This window comes from Parasteatoda tepidariorum, chromosome 2 (assembly GCF_043381705.1).
Source record: "Parasteatoda tepidariorum isolate YZ-2023 chromosome 2, CAS_Ptep_4.0, whole genome shotgun sequence".
Classification (NCBI taxonomy): Eukaryota; Metazoa; Arthropoda; class Arachnida; order Araneae; family Theridiidae; genus Parasteatoda; species Parasteatoda tepidariorum.
In genome coordinates, this window is record NC_092205.1 from 13,613,851 (window position 1) to 13,632,598 (window position 18,748).

Sequence of the window (18,748 nt, forward strand, 5' to 3'; positions counted from 1 at the left end):
GAAAAAAAAAGGAGAAACGCACGCAAACTTTTGTTTAAGGAAAAGTGATCAAGAAAAGTAAAGATATCATAAAATAAACAATGTCGGTCTAATACGAGACACTAGGCCTACATTGTTTATTGCATATAATAGGTAGTCATTTTCTCTTTAATAGAAGCTAGTGAATTTATTATTGAAATTAAAGTACAAACAATGAAAGTTAGTTAAATTTAATAAATGCTTTATATTTTTATCTTTGTAGTAAAAACAATTAATGATAAGTCTAATTTTGATGCCACTCTTTGAATTTTGAAAACAAGAATTACAAATTTTAATGAGAAAAGAATTGTCAGGTTAAGTTAAAAATAAACAACAACATTGAAATAAATTCAAAATGTAAGAAAAGTTTCAACTAATTAAACAATTATTGAACGTTAATCTATTGCTGTATTTTATTTCAAAGGGCAATTAATAATGTGTAAGATATTGGTGTCATGCATTGAATTTTGAGAAAAAAATAATTAAAATTTAAGTGGAAAAATGATGACAAAGCATGCGAAAAATAAACAATAATTATTTTTAAAAAAATTTTAATTGGAAATATTGTATAGTATATCAATGTCTATTTTTTATTTATCTATTTATTATTATTTTTTTTTTTGCCTAAAAGAAACTAATGAATATTTTTTTTATATTTTAAAATAATACTCTGAATGTTAGTTGAATTTAATAAACGGTTAATAGATTATAAGGACAATTAATAGTATGATGTCATGTTGCGTAAAACAAATATTACAATTAAAATGACGAATTTTGTATGAATTTTAACAACAAAAGCTCAATACCCAAATGAAAAGGATCGTTGTCGAAGTGTATCAACAACATGGAAATAAATAAAAAAAAATACAAAGAAAATTTCAAATAATTAAGTTAATAACGTAGTTTTTAATTCGTGCAATTTAATGTAAATGTTTTTTTTTTCTTCCTTCTTTTTTTGCTATTTATTGAAGAAAAAAAAATCCTCTTATTTACAAAGAAATCAAAACTCATTTCTCCATCATAAGTAGAAAGTTATAAGGTGCAAAAACTATTCAAATGAAAGTTGACGAACAGGTGAAATTGCGGCGCAAGGACTTCGACGTCACATCCTGATGAGAATTATTTAAGCATTCGAGCCACGTGTAGCATTCACTAACTGCGAAACACCGACAAGACAATGAGTCGCCGATGATCTTAAGCTATGTTACTAAGAGCTTATAAGATGCTTATGAAAGGGATTTATCATTTCCCCTACTCTTTCTCCCTCCTCATTTCTGAAGGTCATTATTTTTGAGAAACACAACATTATTGAACGGTTGTCGCGAAGGTGAAGTTTCGGCCCTCGAATGACCCCTGCGTCGTAAGCCATTGTGACTCAATTGACCTTAATTAACAATGAATTGAAAAGCAATTAATATCTGTTGAAATAATATTTAGTGTCGAAACAGCAACTATATAAGGTAAGAGAATCTTGGATAAGAAATTTCTATGGACGTTAATCCAAAAACACTTTGATAACAACACTATTGCCAAACAATTAAGCTAAACTAAAATATAATTAATGATGTGAGAATTAAATACAAATAGTTTATCTAACGTTTTAAATCAAATAAAGAGTTAAGTTTGTCGAGCGGAAAGATATTACGACATCACTACGTATTCGAAGAAAGAAATATATCATAATTAATAGTCATTGAAACCGTAATTGGAAATTCTAAACATTTAAATTTAGTCGCGATGACTCAGTAGTTAAAAGCACTATGCCATCGGTGTGAAGGACTAACTTAAAGGTCTGAGGTTCGATCCCTAACGGTGGGTTAGAGCCAATCCTGCTTCAGATCAATGGGTATCTGCTTGTCTAAGAAATAAAAACGACATTGCCATTGTCAAACAGGTGATCAAAAAATTGTGGATCCTTAATCTCCATGACACCTTGGCTCACAATGGGCTGTTGCGGAATGCTTTACTTTTAATAGGACGTGCATCTATCTACGCCTGGATATATAATGACAGATACTAATGTGATTTGACATTTGGGTGATTTGAAAAGTAAAAAAAGAGAAAGCTTATTTTGCAATTTATCTAAAATACGTAACTTATTTCAGCAAAAAGAACTTTTTTCACTTTTATTTTAATAAATACCCTTTGCTATCCATCAGTAACTAAGCATTATGTCCATTAATTAACTAATGAACAGTTGCAAAACAACTACCTTAAGAACTACAGCACCGCATTTATACAATTTTTATATCATGCAATTCAAGAAAATTTCAAAACTAATTTTAATTGTAAGTATGATGTACAGAAGTATTTATCAATGAATTATAATTAGTTAAAAAATAAGAGACTTACTAGTCGCCTCTTGGGTTTTATGAGCGGTCTGTTCTGACCGTTCATTTTGTGGTAGAGTCCGCAGGCATTGCAAAGGTAGTGTCCCGTGCCATCCCTGCGCCACAACGGCGTCGAGGTGGCCCCGCAGTTCACGCACTCCCGACCCTCTGAAAAACAAAATTTAAAATCAGTGATTGAAGAAAAAAAAACAGATTTTCCAAAATAAATTAATTTTAGGTTTTTATCCATGACCGCGACAAAATTAGTTATGAAGTATTATAATTAAATGTTTAATTGTTTAGAGCTCATAAATTAAAAGAAATTTCAAATCACGAGAAATAGAAATTTGGGAATTAAAATAAACTGTATTTATAAAATGATTAAATAAAGAAAATGATTTTGAATTTTCAAAGTTTTTTTTTTGAAAAAAAAATTTTGCTCATAAGATTATAATCTATTGTATGCCAATTAACGTTTTTGAACGCTAACTTAGGACAAATATAAACCATAGCACTATATTTACATATATGCACTATATATAGTGTATGATAAAAATTTACATTACAGTAAATTGAGTAGTATAATAGTAGTTATCAAATATAGAATAGCAATATAGTTAATAGTATAGAATATATAGTAAATATATACTATACATCAATATTACATCAATCATGTATGGTAAATAATTACTATCAATATAAACTTTATCTTACCCAAATTTATTTTTAATATTTCTATCAATTAGATTTCGAAAAACTTAATTATGACCATCCTGTACACCCTGTATTTTTAATTACAAAAATTATTTATTTCTGATAACTGTACACGAATTTGCGTAACTTTTTAAGATTATTTTACATAAAGAGAATACAAATTAAGAAAATTACTAAATTTAAAGTCCACATTTTTATGATATTAATTTTAATATGCAATAAAAACCCAAAATTTACGACATGTTTATCTACTTCTAATATTTTGTTTTTAAAATTGGTCTTTTCAAGAACTTTAATTCTTCTGAACTATATTTGACAGTATGAAAACTATAAATATCAAAGCTATTATCATCCTAACATGACTTCATATCGCGTAAAAAATAATTTTTCAAATGCATGTAAAATTTTCCCTTTTAAACCAAATAAAAATACTCATCTCGTCTGTTTAGTAATCTTTAATTAAATTATTAAGATTTAAATTTTTCAATTTTTATCATTTATCCAGTGTAACCATTAGTGACAAGATAAATTAATGCATTTTATGATCAAGTGCAAATTAGATAGCTTTTTGGACTAAATCGAACCATACATTGGTGTTAATATTCATATACCCAATTTAAAAAAAAAGGGGGAAATTATTATAACTTACAATATATAAATATTAAAGAGGGATATATTCCCAACAAATATTCAGGGAAAAATATTTTTATCTTTTATGTTCTGCGTATTCCGATTTAATTACATTCATATTTTCTTTAAAACTAAGCCTAATTTCTTTTGCTTAAATGAACATCACCTTAATGTGATAGCTGGCGTGATTGAAATTAGAACAATTTAAAGAAGGCTATTTATCTAACATTATATTCACACAAACTATGAGGAACTTAATAATGAGAGTGTCGATAAGGAATTTTTATTAATGTCGGTAACATCAATAGGTATCAGTGCTTAAGTTGACATTAAAATATGAGAAATATTCGTTACTTCATTACTGACAAATACTGCCATTGTTGTTAGACACAATTAATATTACTCAAACAATAGATTATTACCTATTTAATTGTGTTTTATTTTTGAACCTGACATAATTAATAGAATAATAAACAATCTGATACTTATTATTCAACCAGTAGAATTGCAAAAATCGAAAAAGTTATAGATGGTAATTAACAATTTACAGTTTTCTGTCATTATTGAAATTAGTATAAATAATATTTCTGAAAATCAGACATTATTGTTGTTGATTTTGTGTAAACAATAGGTTGCATTTATTTTTCAAATAATTTTATTTTATCGACCTTAGATAAACAATGCATTTTTATTCCCATTCATCTTTTCATTTTTAAAATATCCTCAAAAAACTGATATTTTCTGGCAATACTTTTTAATTCATTATCTGATGTTATTTAAAGACAAACCAATTAGTTTATGTAAACAAAATAAATAAATAAAAATAGATATTTACATTTAAATGAAAGAAACATTTTTTAATTACTACTACAACTGATCATGCAATATTATTTGTTAATTAATCTAGCGGTTAGTTATTTCAATATTTACAAATTAACAATTTTCCAGTAATTACAAATTAACAATTAATAATGAAAATAACTTATTATTCAAACATTTCAAACATCGAATTAGGTTAAATTATATTAACAATTATTTAATATTTAATTAAATATCTAATCCTAGATATTTTATTAAATATCTAGGACAATTTAGCTGATATTTAATCAATATTTTGGTGTCAACTTTGGTGTGATAAGCTAGCTTTTTAATGTTATGTAAAGAAAAAAATTCTAAATGAAAATTTAGAATAAATCCTTTTCTCGTATGTTTTATCTCAAAATAATGAAAAAAAAAAATTGCATTAATTTTACAGAATACCTTTCAACGACTGCTTATAGTATTCGCAATCGCAGAATATGTTTATTTTTCGAACCTTATTTTTCTCTTAATGTATTCTTTCTTAATATTACTAACTTCATTTAGTACTAAAAATAACTTATATAACAAGTTAAATAACTTAACGAGGAGAAACACGAGTTTTGTTCTGAAAAATCTTTTCAAACAACACATAACTTCAGTGAAAATTATATTGGCTAAAACAAAGAACTAATTTTCCACGGCAGCCTATATCTTTCGCGAGAAGCTAAATCGTAAAAGTTAAATACTACTTTTTTATAAAAGAAATTAATCGTGCAAAATACTAATTTCACGCCTCAGAATAAAAAGCATGCGAAAAAAGTTAAGACCTAATTTTTCACACCATATTTTACTTTTCACTCGTAAAAATGCTAAAAAACTACTTTCTCACAATGGCCTTAATGTTTCGCTCGTGAAAATAGAAAAAAAAAATACAATTACTAATTAATTTCTAACTAAATTTTTTTCGTTTTGTGATTGACAATTACTAAGAACTAACTTCTCACATCAGCCAAACTGTTTCGGAAGCAGGAAAACAAACTCTCATGTCAGATTTTATGTTTTGCAATTGGAAAATGCGTTGAAATGACATTAGATATATAAAAGCTTTTCTTAAAATCTACGTATGACATCATAACCAGAGGGAAAACTTATCACTTATTGCAAACATTCGCATTGAACAATGTTATGCGAAAAAAATGCATAAATAAAAATAATAAAGAAAAAATCATTACATAAAAATTATTATATACATCTTAAAACATGCAAATTTGGTAATTGTTCAAAAAATAATACTTAGTCCAAATACAAAATTGTATCGTTGGCGTTCCACACACGACACACCACTACAAAGAAACTAAGAAATAAAAGAAAGAACAGGAGAAATAAACAGAAGTGAGTTGCAGAAGGCGACGAGCACTGTAGCAAGCAGACGAGAAATAATAGTAGACATGCAGGAAGAGATAGAGACAGAGTTCTTACCACAGGGGTTAGAGTAGTGAGTGTCGGTATCAGAACTCCACAATACAATCCCGTTGTTAGTCAAAGTTCTGCTATAGCCGGACCAAAGATTCTTGTCATCTATAAAAGCAAGGATTGGATATCATTCTCTTTTTAGCACCAAATCTTATACAACGGTGCAATTCCTTCTCTTTTCCTTAAAAAAATTCTTTTACAGATTAAGAGACAGTGGTCCGGCTATTTTGACCACTGAATCAATTACAACGAAAGTTTACATTTAAAAAACGTACCACCTTTGTTACTAAGGAATCAATTTTATCTTTTACTTTTAAATCTATACTTCAAGTTATTGAAGAAGCCTTAGATTGGAGTTGCCTAAATCGTAACACTTAAATTTTTATCAGTCTCTGATCACTGACAGTTAAATATTAAATATTTTACTAATAAAAAACAGACATTCAGCTACTTATATTATTGTTTTTTTAGTAATAACATTTGTGCATTAAGTACTAAAAATTAATTGTTTTTGCGAGGTCTGAAAGTGATACGATTTCGGAAACCATTTGCCGAATTCGTACTACCTGCTCTCTAAATCGTAGTCCCTCAAAAATATGTGTAACCCTAAACAATTGTTTAATAGCATAACAAGAAATGTGATATTAAATTTATGATCTGTTACAAGTTACATGAGAGGAACATGTTGTTACGTGTTCAACTGTGAATTGAATTTGTAAATGCTGCTTTTTGCGAAGGCATCTTTTTGGGTCTATAACAAACTTCTTATTTTTTCTTTAGTTTTTAGAAATGGGGATATTGGTTCGGTTGAAGCCTTCAATATCGAAAGTATTGGGGCAGATCGTTCTATGAAATCACCTTTCAATCCAATAATTGTTCGATCACTATTTGACAAACCAGAAGGCTCATCCTTTAGATGTTAACCTTCAACATCGAAAACACTGGGGCAGATAGGTCTGTAAAATCGTAATCTAATAATTGTTAGATCACTACTCGACTAACCAGAAAACTCCTCATTTAGATGTTTTTCCTCACTTTTTCCTTCCTTGGAATGAGGAAAATAATTCCCATCATAAGGATATTAAATCTCATTAAGTTTGCTGAAATAGTTTCGTTTTTTTCTGATTGATTCGCGTCCGCTATCAAAACGACAGTTTAATTAAAGATTGACGCATCAGAATTGTCCAGAATCATCAGAAATCGATTTCAAACTTAATTCTTAATTGTTGCAGTCTTCGCATAAGCCTGCCTCATTCACAAGATGAGAAATTTGGTAATAGATGAGATTTAATTCAGAAGTAGTTCTCAGCCACTTTTCAAATGGTTTGAAGGCTAAGTAAAATACAGTCCAAATGGTTTGAAACTTGACCTGTTCAGTAGTTTAACTTCATACGTTGCCCCTATGTCGTACAGCTACGATTTAGAAATCACACGTAGTGTTATTGATAACTACGTGAAGTTTTAACGAAAATATTGTTCCAAGCCTCTAACAACAGATAGCTAGCAAAGAAACAAGTCGAACATAATCGAATAAGTTGCTTAATTACATGATGTATTAAATAATCTGCACATTATTGCAGTTCTGCTACATCCTTATTCATGCTGTTCAAAATTTTATTGAATACTTGTAAAACCAATTAACTTAAATAATAACGAGAAAACACAGCAATTTAACTTTTTCTACACGGATCTCCATGCTGATAGGTAGGTACTTTATTTACGTCCCACTAGAGCTGCACAATGGGCTATTGGCGACGGTCTGGGAAACATCTCTGAGGATGATCCGAAGACATGCCATCGCAATTTTGATCCTCTGCAGAGGGAATGACTCCTTACTTTGGTAGCCCGACGACCCACGAGCGAAGTCGAGCACTTTACGGTAGAACAGTTTAATGAGGACGATACCGCGAACCTTCGGTCCCTACTCAGGCTGATCAAAGTGGTCACCCACGCGCTTACTGACCGGAGCCAGGGTTACTTGACTTCGGTGTTGTACTGGGAACCGTGTCATTACGACCAGTCCACTGTGGGACATCTCCATGCTGAAAAATTAATATTCCTAATAGAAACAAGTAATAATTTATACGCTAGAGCGTTTTCTGTGCGATGTTTTTTAATCAGAAATCAGAGGAGGTACGATTTAGGCATCTCTTTTAGGCGTTTGTTTCTTATTTTCGTATTTCTTGTAAGAAATGAAGGCAATTAAAGTGAATTTTATTGAGAAAAAAAAAACAACAAAAAAAAACTGGAGTTGAAAGGTATTAAAACTGCAGGTTTAAGCAACGGAGACTGAAATTTAACGTAACGAAAATTGTCAAAACTGTTTGCTTGCACTTAAAGAAAAAAAAATGAATAAAAACCATTCAGAATTGAACAGTTATATCTTTTTGCTTTATCAACTTTGAACAATAGCAATGTTCCAATATGCAGTTACTTTAATAAGATGTATAATAAAGCGATGTTCCTGTTCATGTTGCGTTATAGGGTAGTCAAGTTTAGGAGTGATTAATTTACACAATAATATGGTTGAACTTGGAACTAGAAGTTTGATGGAAGTTTGATAACTTTTTAAGTTCATCGTGATTCTAAACTTTTAACTACTGTTATCATTCTGCAAAAATGCAAGAAAGGCAACATGATGCTGCGATTAGTGCAGAACTACTATAAGAGACTGTATACATACATACATATATTTCTTTATTTTTTTTACTTTTTTTCACATTTATTATGTTAACGAAAAAGTTTAAGTTTTTGATTGCTGATATCCTCAGAAATGTTCAATATGATTTTGATACTTATGATCGATAATTATTCCTGAATATATTTGTTAATTCTTATTTTATTAGTGCCCTAAAAAATAAAGGTTTCAATATAAAATATCCTCATTCTAAGCAATAATTTCTTATTACTTGATAATAGCACTTTCCATGCAAATTTATGAAAAACAATTAAATAATCCTTATAAAATTGCACGAATGAACGTAACTCAACGAACAGTTCCGAATTTCTGCTACAAATACTTTTCTTAACCGAAAAATACAATTATTAACTATTATTGTCATAAGTAAAAATTCCTTATGAAAAGTATAAAAAAAAAAAAAAAAAAACTTTCTATGCATTTCATGAAATTCCCCAAAAATAGAGATTTGTTACACTATTATGATAATTAAAACTACAAATAAATTGAAATGAGATTTGGCTTTATTAAAAAATCGGATTTATGCGTGGGTTCATAAAAATTTTCACTCTTTGAGAACATAATAATTTAGTTTGTCTATCATTGCATATAATCTAGATATTTCAATGTTGTTCTTTGATAAATACTAAAACTTTAAGAAAATGGCATTGATAAAATAATGTGATGTCTAAAATATACACTATACAATTTTGTTCTCAATGCTTTCTATGCTATGCTTTTGAGTTCAGTTGAATAGCGCTATCATTACATCATATTTTCCTTCCTTTCTTGTTATTAGTGTGCTAATATCTTAAAATAATTTTTTACTATTTTCTAATTTTTCAGGGTTATTACCTTCCATTTAGTATCAAAATATTATTAAACTGTTGTAACATAAATATTTGCAGGAGCAGAATGTAAATAAAATACAGCAGACAAACTCTAAATATGTATTACTATTTGTTTTTTCAATCCTATGTTTAAAATTGCAAATGTTTTTCAATATAGCAAACAATAGAAACAAAAATATAAAATATGAATAAAAAAAGAAACATACAATTAATTGATTTATAAAAAAAATATTTCATAAAGGTAAGACGATAAAAAAACTACTTTCAATGTTGTTAGTCTGCATGCATAATTTAAGTATTTTTTTATACATTTGATTCATAAATCAAAGCATAATGTAAACAAGCATTTTCATATTTTTAATTTATTTTTACGTTTAGAAAAGAAACTTTTACTTTTAGGGAAAAAAATTCCGACGTTTTGAAACTGCAAATATTTGTGAAGAAAAGAGAAAGAAATCAAAAAATAAATAAATAAAAATAAATAAACAAAATATCGTGTTTTCTGTCGGTTTTCGTATGGAATATTTTCGGTTTATGTAAATATTAAACTGAATATAGATCTCAATCGGGATTGAAAAACAATTTAAATCACAACTTTAGGCTCACCGATTGTTAGCAAAAACAAGCTGGGGAATATGGTCATTGCACGCAGTCGACTAATCTAATCGGATCAGGCAGACGATTGAATTTTCGGCCACCCCCCGGCCTTCATTTTGTCGTTCAACCGCGACTGATTTGGGATTTCATCCCTTTTATCATTCTTATTATTACATTACGATGAATCGAGACTGCTTGAGGTTTAATCCAATTGGTATTATAATACGAGGTTTCTGAAGATGGTGATATTAAATCGATACTGTCGGAGAAATTGTTTTTATTCGTTGAAATCGTTAAAAAAAGACATTTTTGAACATATTTTGTTTTGTTCTGAAATATCTGAGCTCTCAACGAAGCAAGTTCGAGAAGTATGCGAGCTGATTTTAAAAAAAAAATATTTTGTTAGAAGGTTTGTGGTAAAGTTTCCGTTTGATCGAACTTTTTTTTTTTTTTTAATGAAAAATGATTTTAAATATTTTGTATATATTGATCGTTTTGTATTATATTGATAGAAAATTGCAACATGTTGCATATAATTTCTGTTATATTCTGTAGTAAAATACATATTTTGTTCGAAGTTTTGCTTTGAAGTTTTACAAAGGGTATTTTTTTTAAAATGGAAAATTATTTTTTAAAAAGAGAATAAATTTTAAGCTTAAATTTTTTCCTTTTTCTTAACAATCATAATTAAAAAAAAACTTTATTTAGTAGAATTTTTATTACAGCACCGAGTGGTTTTATAAAAGGTCATGGTATAAATTCATAATATTAACTTGTATTAAGAATAATTTTCTACGCATTATCAAAGTTAGTTTCATAATAATTATTATAATAAAGTAAGAAATTTAAAAATTACTTAGATTTATCAGATTTCTGCAATTTTTACCTATTCGTAATGTTCATTCAACACAAAAGTTACATGTATCATTTAATTCTGTTATGAGCTCTACATTTTCAACAATTTAAAGCATCATTTTATTGCAAGAACCATACTATCTATGCCTGATCTTAACTTCTGTTTATATCTAGATCTACATTCAAGACATTCTTGTAAATTCTACACTACTACCAATTTCTGATATTCTTTTGTAATCCAATATGAGAATATCATATTCTACAATTATATTCTACATATTATCTATACATATGCTTTTTATGCTCTGCACTTCTACCGATTCATGATTTATAAATTATCTAACTCTGTTATGGGCTTTACATTTTCAACAATTTAAAACGTTATTTTATGACAAGAACCATGCTTTAAATATTATCTATATCTAATCTTAACTTCTGCTTATATCTAGATCTACATTCAAGACATTCTTGTAAATTCTACACTACGACCAATTTGTGACATTCTTTTGTAATCCAATATGAGAATATCATATTCTACAATTATATTCTACATATTACCTATGCGTTATTTATGCTCTACACTTCTAACAATTCATAATTTTTTGCTACATCAAGTGCCATAATCTTCCTGTTATTCATATCGATTGTATGTTCTACACTTCTACTAAAGCATATTATTTTTTTACAAAGCTATATTTCGACTGAAATGACTATACGGTAATAAAGTTTATCTTAATTACAAATACATAGTATGCGTCACGATAGTAATTCGCTAGTCAGCAAATCACTGAAAAGAATCAAATCATAAAATTCTCCGATATATATTTGATTGCAATCTCAGAATCGCATTACACTGTTGAATATCCTGTTCAGCCAAATGAGAAAACTGTTGTATTTAAGAAAGTAACAAACGTAACATACTTCTTATCCCCTTCGCCATCTTAAATAACCAAGTTAAGGATTAGTGGTGATAGAAAGTATCTTCAATTTCAATTATTTGAACAGACCAAAAAACAAATCAAGAACTATTTTTAAGAACCATTCAAAATGGAGAAGAGGGAGAAAAACGTGCACCTTAACAGGTCTGTTTTCTTTACAGGAATCGAGAAAGAATTCTACAATAATATTTGTAAAGAAGATCTCATCAGTTGATAGGACATCTTTTATGTTTATTACTTGGGACAAAGGATTGATACTTCAGATAAGACATCCAATTCAGTTTTTGTTGGCAAAAAAATGATTTGTTCAGGTCTCAAATTATACCAAATCGATATTATTTGTCATAATCGATATTAATTTGAATTCAGATTCAGACTGTACAAGTTCTCTCGATAGTAATAATCTTTTTAACAAAAAGTTTATAAACATATAAATTTAGTAGTAAAATGCGCACGAAAAGCTAAAATTAAAAAAAAATATTAATTGTTTTAATCAGTGAAGGAATTGATTTTTAATCTCATTTATTCAATCTTTATCAAATCTTTCTTACTAATTTTATTACCTTATTCAATTAAAAATTATTTGTCAATTTTTTTGATCGAGTCTCGTGTCTTTTGCACTTAGTTTCAAAGTTTGAACTTTGTTTCAAATAAGCAAGTAAAACAAATTTTTATTAAAATTTAAATTTTTGTTTAGTTTATAACTTATTATTCGAAAACACATTGCATAAAAACAAGTTTGTTATATTATTTTTACCACTAAAGCAAATTGGATAAATAAATAAATATTTCTTTTCTTGTAATTGAAATTTTTCAGCCAGATCCAACTAACTAAAAAGATTTTTCTTGTAAGTGACTTTTCCACTAGATCAAACTAAAAACTAATATTTTTTTTCTTGAAGTTAAAAACTTTCTAGATTTAAATAGCACTTAGTATTTTCTAATATTTAGAGACATTTTAAAATTTTCAGGATATTTTTTCGAACTATATTATTAATGAGAAAACATTTGATTTGCTTCAGAAATCAATACAAATAGATTAGATTTTGATAAAATCTAAAATATTTTTATGATTACATGCATTTAAACTTGATTGCAGCAAATAATCATCTCATAAAATCCAGAAATTATTTTTCCAAATGAAAAAACCTGAATAGTTATTTTTCTATTTTTAAAAATTTATTAAGATATTATTGAAATTGAACGCCTCATCCGAACGTCAATAGCACGCTCTCAAAAAAGTTGATGTTTTTTCTTTTTTTAATTTTTGAAAAAATAAGGTTTTAACTATAATATAAAATACCGTGAACTGTAATGTGATGCAAATTTGTTGCGAACTAAATAATACGGCTGAACTTTTCATCAAATTAGGGTTGCAGCAAATTTAAACACTATTACGATTCAACACACTCAAAAACTTTTTAACGGTGTGCAGTCAAATATTTTTAAATGTAAACAATTTACTAAGGGAATTTTTTGCAACTGTAAAAAATAAAAATATTTCATGGTAATAAAAAATCTATACAACATATAATATTTGATTGGACGTATGCTTCTTTATTCTTTCAAATTCGATTGCCTTCATCCTTCTCAGACAAATGAACATCCACGAAGTTTATTTGTTAGGTAAAAAAAGTGCATTTTCTACCACAAGCACTAAATGACCCTATTATTGAATTTGCGACATCAGAAACTACAATTTCTAAAGGTCCCAACCAAAATTGGTAGATGGAGAAGAAAAAAAAAGGCAAGAAAGAAAAAGGAATTTCGATTCCCATTTTGCATTCTTCCTTATTATTATTACTTCACTTCTTATAAAGCTAAAAGGGGAGGTAATAAAACCCCCCTGGAGGCAAGAAAAGAGAAAAAATAATAAAACAGGAAAAGAAACTGCATCCGCGTAGTAAAAGGCAAGAATTTGACTTTTACTTCGTTTCCAAATGCGGTCTATTGTAGGAAAAAACCATTTTGGAAAAGACCGCGTAATGGATAGAATATTATCTTTATAAAAGCTTACTTATCCAAGACCCTGCAAGTGGTACGCGGGTCTTGGAAAATAGAATGTATCTACCCCCCTGTTTTTGTTCGAATTGGTTAAAGCTACTGGCGAAAATTTTGCTCCTACCGCATATTATTGTGAACTTTCTTTAGAATCCGAAAGAAATTTATTTTGTGATGTTTATTCTTTAAAAACCATCAAGCCAGAAACATAGAAGGTAGAAATGAAAGCTCAGATGATATTTTTTTTTTTTTGCAATCTTGGTGTATTTGTTCGAAGAATGGCACAGGAAATTTTTTTTATGCTCTCAGTAAAATGGCTCAAGACAATTTTAAATGCTCAGTCACAATTTTTTTTAGCGAAAGATGTAAATAAACAAAAATATAATGTCGAATATTTGATGTACTAAGAATGTTTTTTTTTAATATAAAATATACAAAGGCAAAAGTAAAAGAAACTGCTCAGTAAAAAATTTAGTAAGAAGAATTACGAAAAAGTACTGGCACCCTGAAGCCTTAAAATCCATTTTACATTAAGATCTATTTTTATCGTAGAATTTTATATCGTAATATCTTATTTGTTTAATTTCTTTCTTTTTTTAACATTGAGACGAATTTACTTTTTACAACATGAAGAATTAAATAAAAATAGATAACTGAAAATGAATAAAAAGAGAAACGCACATTAAACAAGCAAATGATTAAATGAAATGGAAAGGAGTAAAGGAATATAAAATAGAATAAGTTCGGGTTTTGCGTAATTTTTTAGGTGAATTTCATTAAAGAGGAAGAAGAAAATGAAACTTAATTCAAACTCGAAGCCTTAAGCCTCCATTACCAATTATAATTTCACTTTATGTTCTTATCTTTAACGTAGAATGAGATTAATCGATAGAGGTTAATTTTATAAAATTAACCTCTATCGATTAATCTTATTTAAAATAAGCTCCTCCGTTTTTATTTATAAANAATTAACCTCTATCGATTAATCTTATTTAAAATATTATTATATATTTTATCCCAGTGTTAGTTTGATTCTAGAAGCGAATTATTTGAAGGAAAAAAAAACGTTCAGTTTCAATATTCCTAACGGTTCTGATTTCATAAAAATCTTTTAAAATAAAAAGCGTAACCTAATTGTTTTTCTACTTCTTTGCCATTTTTAAAATAGTTTTTTTAAAGAACCCAAAACCAGTTTTTTTAAAGAATACAAATGTTTAAGAAATTAAAAGCATATCTTATTTTTTTATGATAACTGATATTTGCAGTACTGTTCTGCACATTTTATAGTATGGATACATATAAATAAAATTAAGGTTGAATATATATATATGACTTGCTTAAGACAAAACTCACCTTAATATTCGAAAGATAATTTTAGAAATGTTCAAAAATATAAGTTTTTCGTTATACAGATGACTGAACTGTTTTTATATTTTTATACATACATTACATATTATGAGCAATAAAAATAAAGATATGCATCAGTTGTTAAAGTTATAAAAGCTAGTTAGTTTGTTCAATGTTTGCATGTAAGTTGTTTTACGAGAAAATGTATATGGTTATAAGCAATAACTTTTAAGCAAACATTAAATAGCAAAGATATAAAAAGCAGGAATACTTGAAAAGCAAAAGCAGAAATCTTTAAAATAATGTTCATTTTGCCCTTTTCAATCAAAAACTCAATGCTGGAAACTGAAACCATTTTTTAAAACATTAATCATTACGATGTCGTCGAACATTATTTGACGGCGAACCAAAAAATCGAATTAAATTTGAAGCAATTAACTTAATTTGAACCTTAGTACCGTGTCAGACAACTTTAATTATTGTCTGGTTTGTAAATACAAACTTAGTCTGCAAATATGGTTAAATTTACTTTTTTTCCAAATCATGCTACCATGCTAAATTGCTAATGATCAAACAAGCGTAATTGTTATGGTATTGTTTGTAAATACAAACTTGGTACGCAAATAGGGATAAAAACCATTGCTCATGGAACCATTACACTTGAATTATGTAGTGGTTTACTGGTACTATATTTTTTTTAAAATTGTGTACCATTTTTTTGGAAATGTATGAACATTAAATCAAATATTTCTGCTAATATAATATTAGATAGCAATTTGTAAATAAGCAAAAGGGATTGGGCAAGGGTAGAGATAGGAAAGGGCAGTGGAGATAAGTCGTGTGAGTAGATAGAGTGAGCCGTTGTTGAAGTTAGTGCCAAGCAGAAATATCCCATTGTTAGTAGTGTAGGGCGTAAAGAAATCTGTCTTACCGGCACTCGATCGCCCTTTACTCCTTGGTTTACCACTGGAGGAGCTGCTGGAACTTTGCATAGAAGATGTCTTTCCCGTAGAAGAGCCCAGAAATGAGCTATGGAACGGATAAGCCGTTCCGGAATAGTCCGCAGATCCACCCGATGGGGGTGGACCAGCAACGTAAGGGGAATAGGTGGGCATATGATGGTGGTGATGGTGATGGGAAGGCTGGTGGTGATGTACGGGATTAAGAGTTGAAGAAAAAGCTGTACTACCTTCTCTGGGCTTGCCACCGCTGCTGGAAGAACCGCAGTTGCTGAGGGCCGAACCCAGGGAAGTGATCATGTTGGGCGTGTGGTGACCCTTTATGTCCTCTCCACTGCTGGACACTACAAGTCCTGACGCTGAACCGCCATAATCGCCACTACTAACCCCACCGTTAGTGGGGTGTGTTGTCACAGTGTCCGGCGTCGCGTCTTTGGGGGGTGTAGGTGGAAAGCTGAAGAGATGAGGACTAGAATGTGGAGGTAAGGAACCAGAGTGGGGTGGAGCGTGGACTCCGAGAGGACCTCCCGAAGACCCGCTCGGGTGGTGAGGTGGTTTGCCGGAAAAAGGCGAGCACCAGGCTGATCCATGTGCTGGATGTGGCACCATGGGCTTGCCTCCTTCTGAGATCCACGGATGAAGAGGAGAATGGAAGTGCGGCCTGCACATTTGACTGCTAGGCATTCGGGCTGTGAAAATGAAAAGAAAACAACATGGATCAACAACATAGTTTTACGTTGAACAACAATATATTTTAAATTCAGTGAAAATTTAAAAAAAAGTGACATAAATATAAACCTCGAATTCTGTTAAAAATATCTTTCTTGCAGTATATGATTCAAATTAAGCCTTAAAATTAGTTGACTTGAGATCAAAGGTTATTAAGGTTTAGGCTTAAGGGTTTTATTTATTTAGTTACATTAACTGCATGCTTATAATTAAGAAGAATAAAAACTTTCAGATGATGAGTCAAAGATAAGAGCCAACGTCAATTTTCACAAATGCAGTAGTTACGGTAATTGAAACAGTCAATAATTTTCGATGCTACATTGGAAAGTCATCTTCAATTCCCTGTACAATGAAATACAAAAAATGATGGAGATAAGCATTACAAATTAGCAGATAGACATAAAGAATCTGCTCGTGTGATACGTTTATCCCCGCTATTTTTTCTGTATTTTTTGTGTACTAAAAATGATTTCTAAATGCAGCATCAAAAATTGTATACTATTTTCGAAACCACATCTGACTTTTAAAAATTTTGCTCACCATCAACTGCAAAAGGAAAGTAAATAATTGAAAGAATAATCAATTTTCAAACAGGTCTCTTCCTTTCGAATTCAATTATTCAAGTGTTATTTTGTTACAAAAGTACCGAAAGTTCTGGCACTCTGTTCGTCTCTGACCAAAAACAATGTATAAATTCTCCAAATTTTCTATGTTTAAAATAATTTTGTCACTAAAAAAAAACGTAATCCAGTAAATTGTTGATTATATTTCCGCACACAGTGTTATAGTAAACCAACTTAAGTGAGAACTTCACCTCCATTTTTTTTATTTAATACTTATTATTTTTGTATTTATTTAATATCTATACTAAAAAATTTTTGAATTCGCATAAAGTTTCAAAACAATCTGAATAAACAAGAAAGATAAAACTAAACAGAATCAGTCAAGCGTTGGCAAAACAATAATGCAGAAAATTTCTATCTTAAAACTACAAATGCAGTGATACAGACATAGCATAAAGGAAAACTATATTACCACATTTTAACTAGTAATCAAGAAATAAAAACTTATGAAGTATAGCTAAATAGAAACTTCACAAAGTACATTTATTTATACTCAATTGTATTTCACGAGGCATTAAGATAACGCAATCATCCTTTCTCTGGAAACTCAAACCAACGAAGAAACCTTGAAACTAAATGCATAAATAGAAGAAAAAATTACGTATAATTTTCCTAAATGTGTGTTTAATGCCTATGTACTAAAATTAAAGTCGGTAATATGTATATAAAGAAAAAAATCCATTTCTACCTTGTGTCAAATGGTAACATTGTTTTACACATCATTAATTTACTCTTTATGTGTAATTTTCTACAACAAGAGTTGATCATTGTTGCATTGAATATTACTTTTATCAATATTGGAGGATACATTATATAGCACTAGTCTCTTAAGTTTTTATGACACTACATTGCAAGCAAATGTCTCCTATGAGTTAAGCACCGTACCCGAGCCTATTAAAGGGTTAACACAAGTGTTTGCGTGACTCGGATTTGTGTTCCATAAACACGTTTCATCAATATCCGAAAATGATACCTTTTAGACAAAATCTCGAAAATTTGAGAAGGAGTACTATTTACTCTCCATTTTTCCGACCAGTTGATTCATTATCCTCTGAAATAATAGAATGAAGAAAGCTGTAAAAGTAAACGAAGAATGAAATTATAGGCTGATTATGGTGGTTGGGGGTTCTCAAGAAACTATTTCTTCATAACGATGTTAACGAGTGAATGCTGGTTATCAACTAGAAGCTCTTTAGTGATTGTTA

General features: G+C 29.2%; 1 protein-coding gene across 14 annotated transcripts in view; it reads right to left on the bottom strand.

Annotated features, from left to right (window-relative positions):
* Positions 1–18,748, bottom strand: part of LOC107448880 (endothelial transcription factor GATA-2-like) — a 313,302-nt gene that overhangs the window by 42,578 nt on the left and 251,976 nt on the right. For 5 of the 14 annotated variants that reach the window (XM_021147696.3, XM_071187703.1, XM_071187695.1 and 2 more), the window contains 3 exons: positions 16,164–16,880; positions 5,973–6,071; positions 2,371–2,516 (listed from right to left, as the gene is read on the bottom strand). In XM_021147696.3, coding sequence (XP_021003355.1) covers positions 2,371–2,516; positions 5,973–6,071; positions 16,164–16,880 — 962 coding nt within the window. 14 annotated transcript variants of the gene reach the window in all.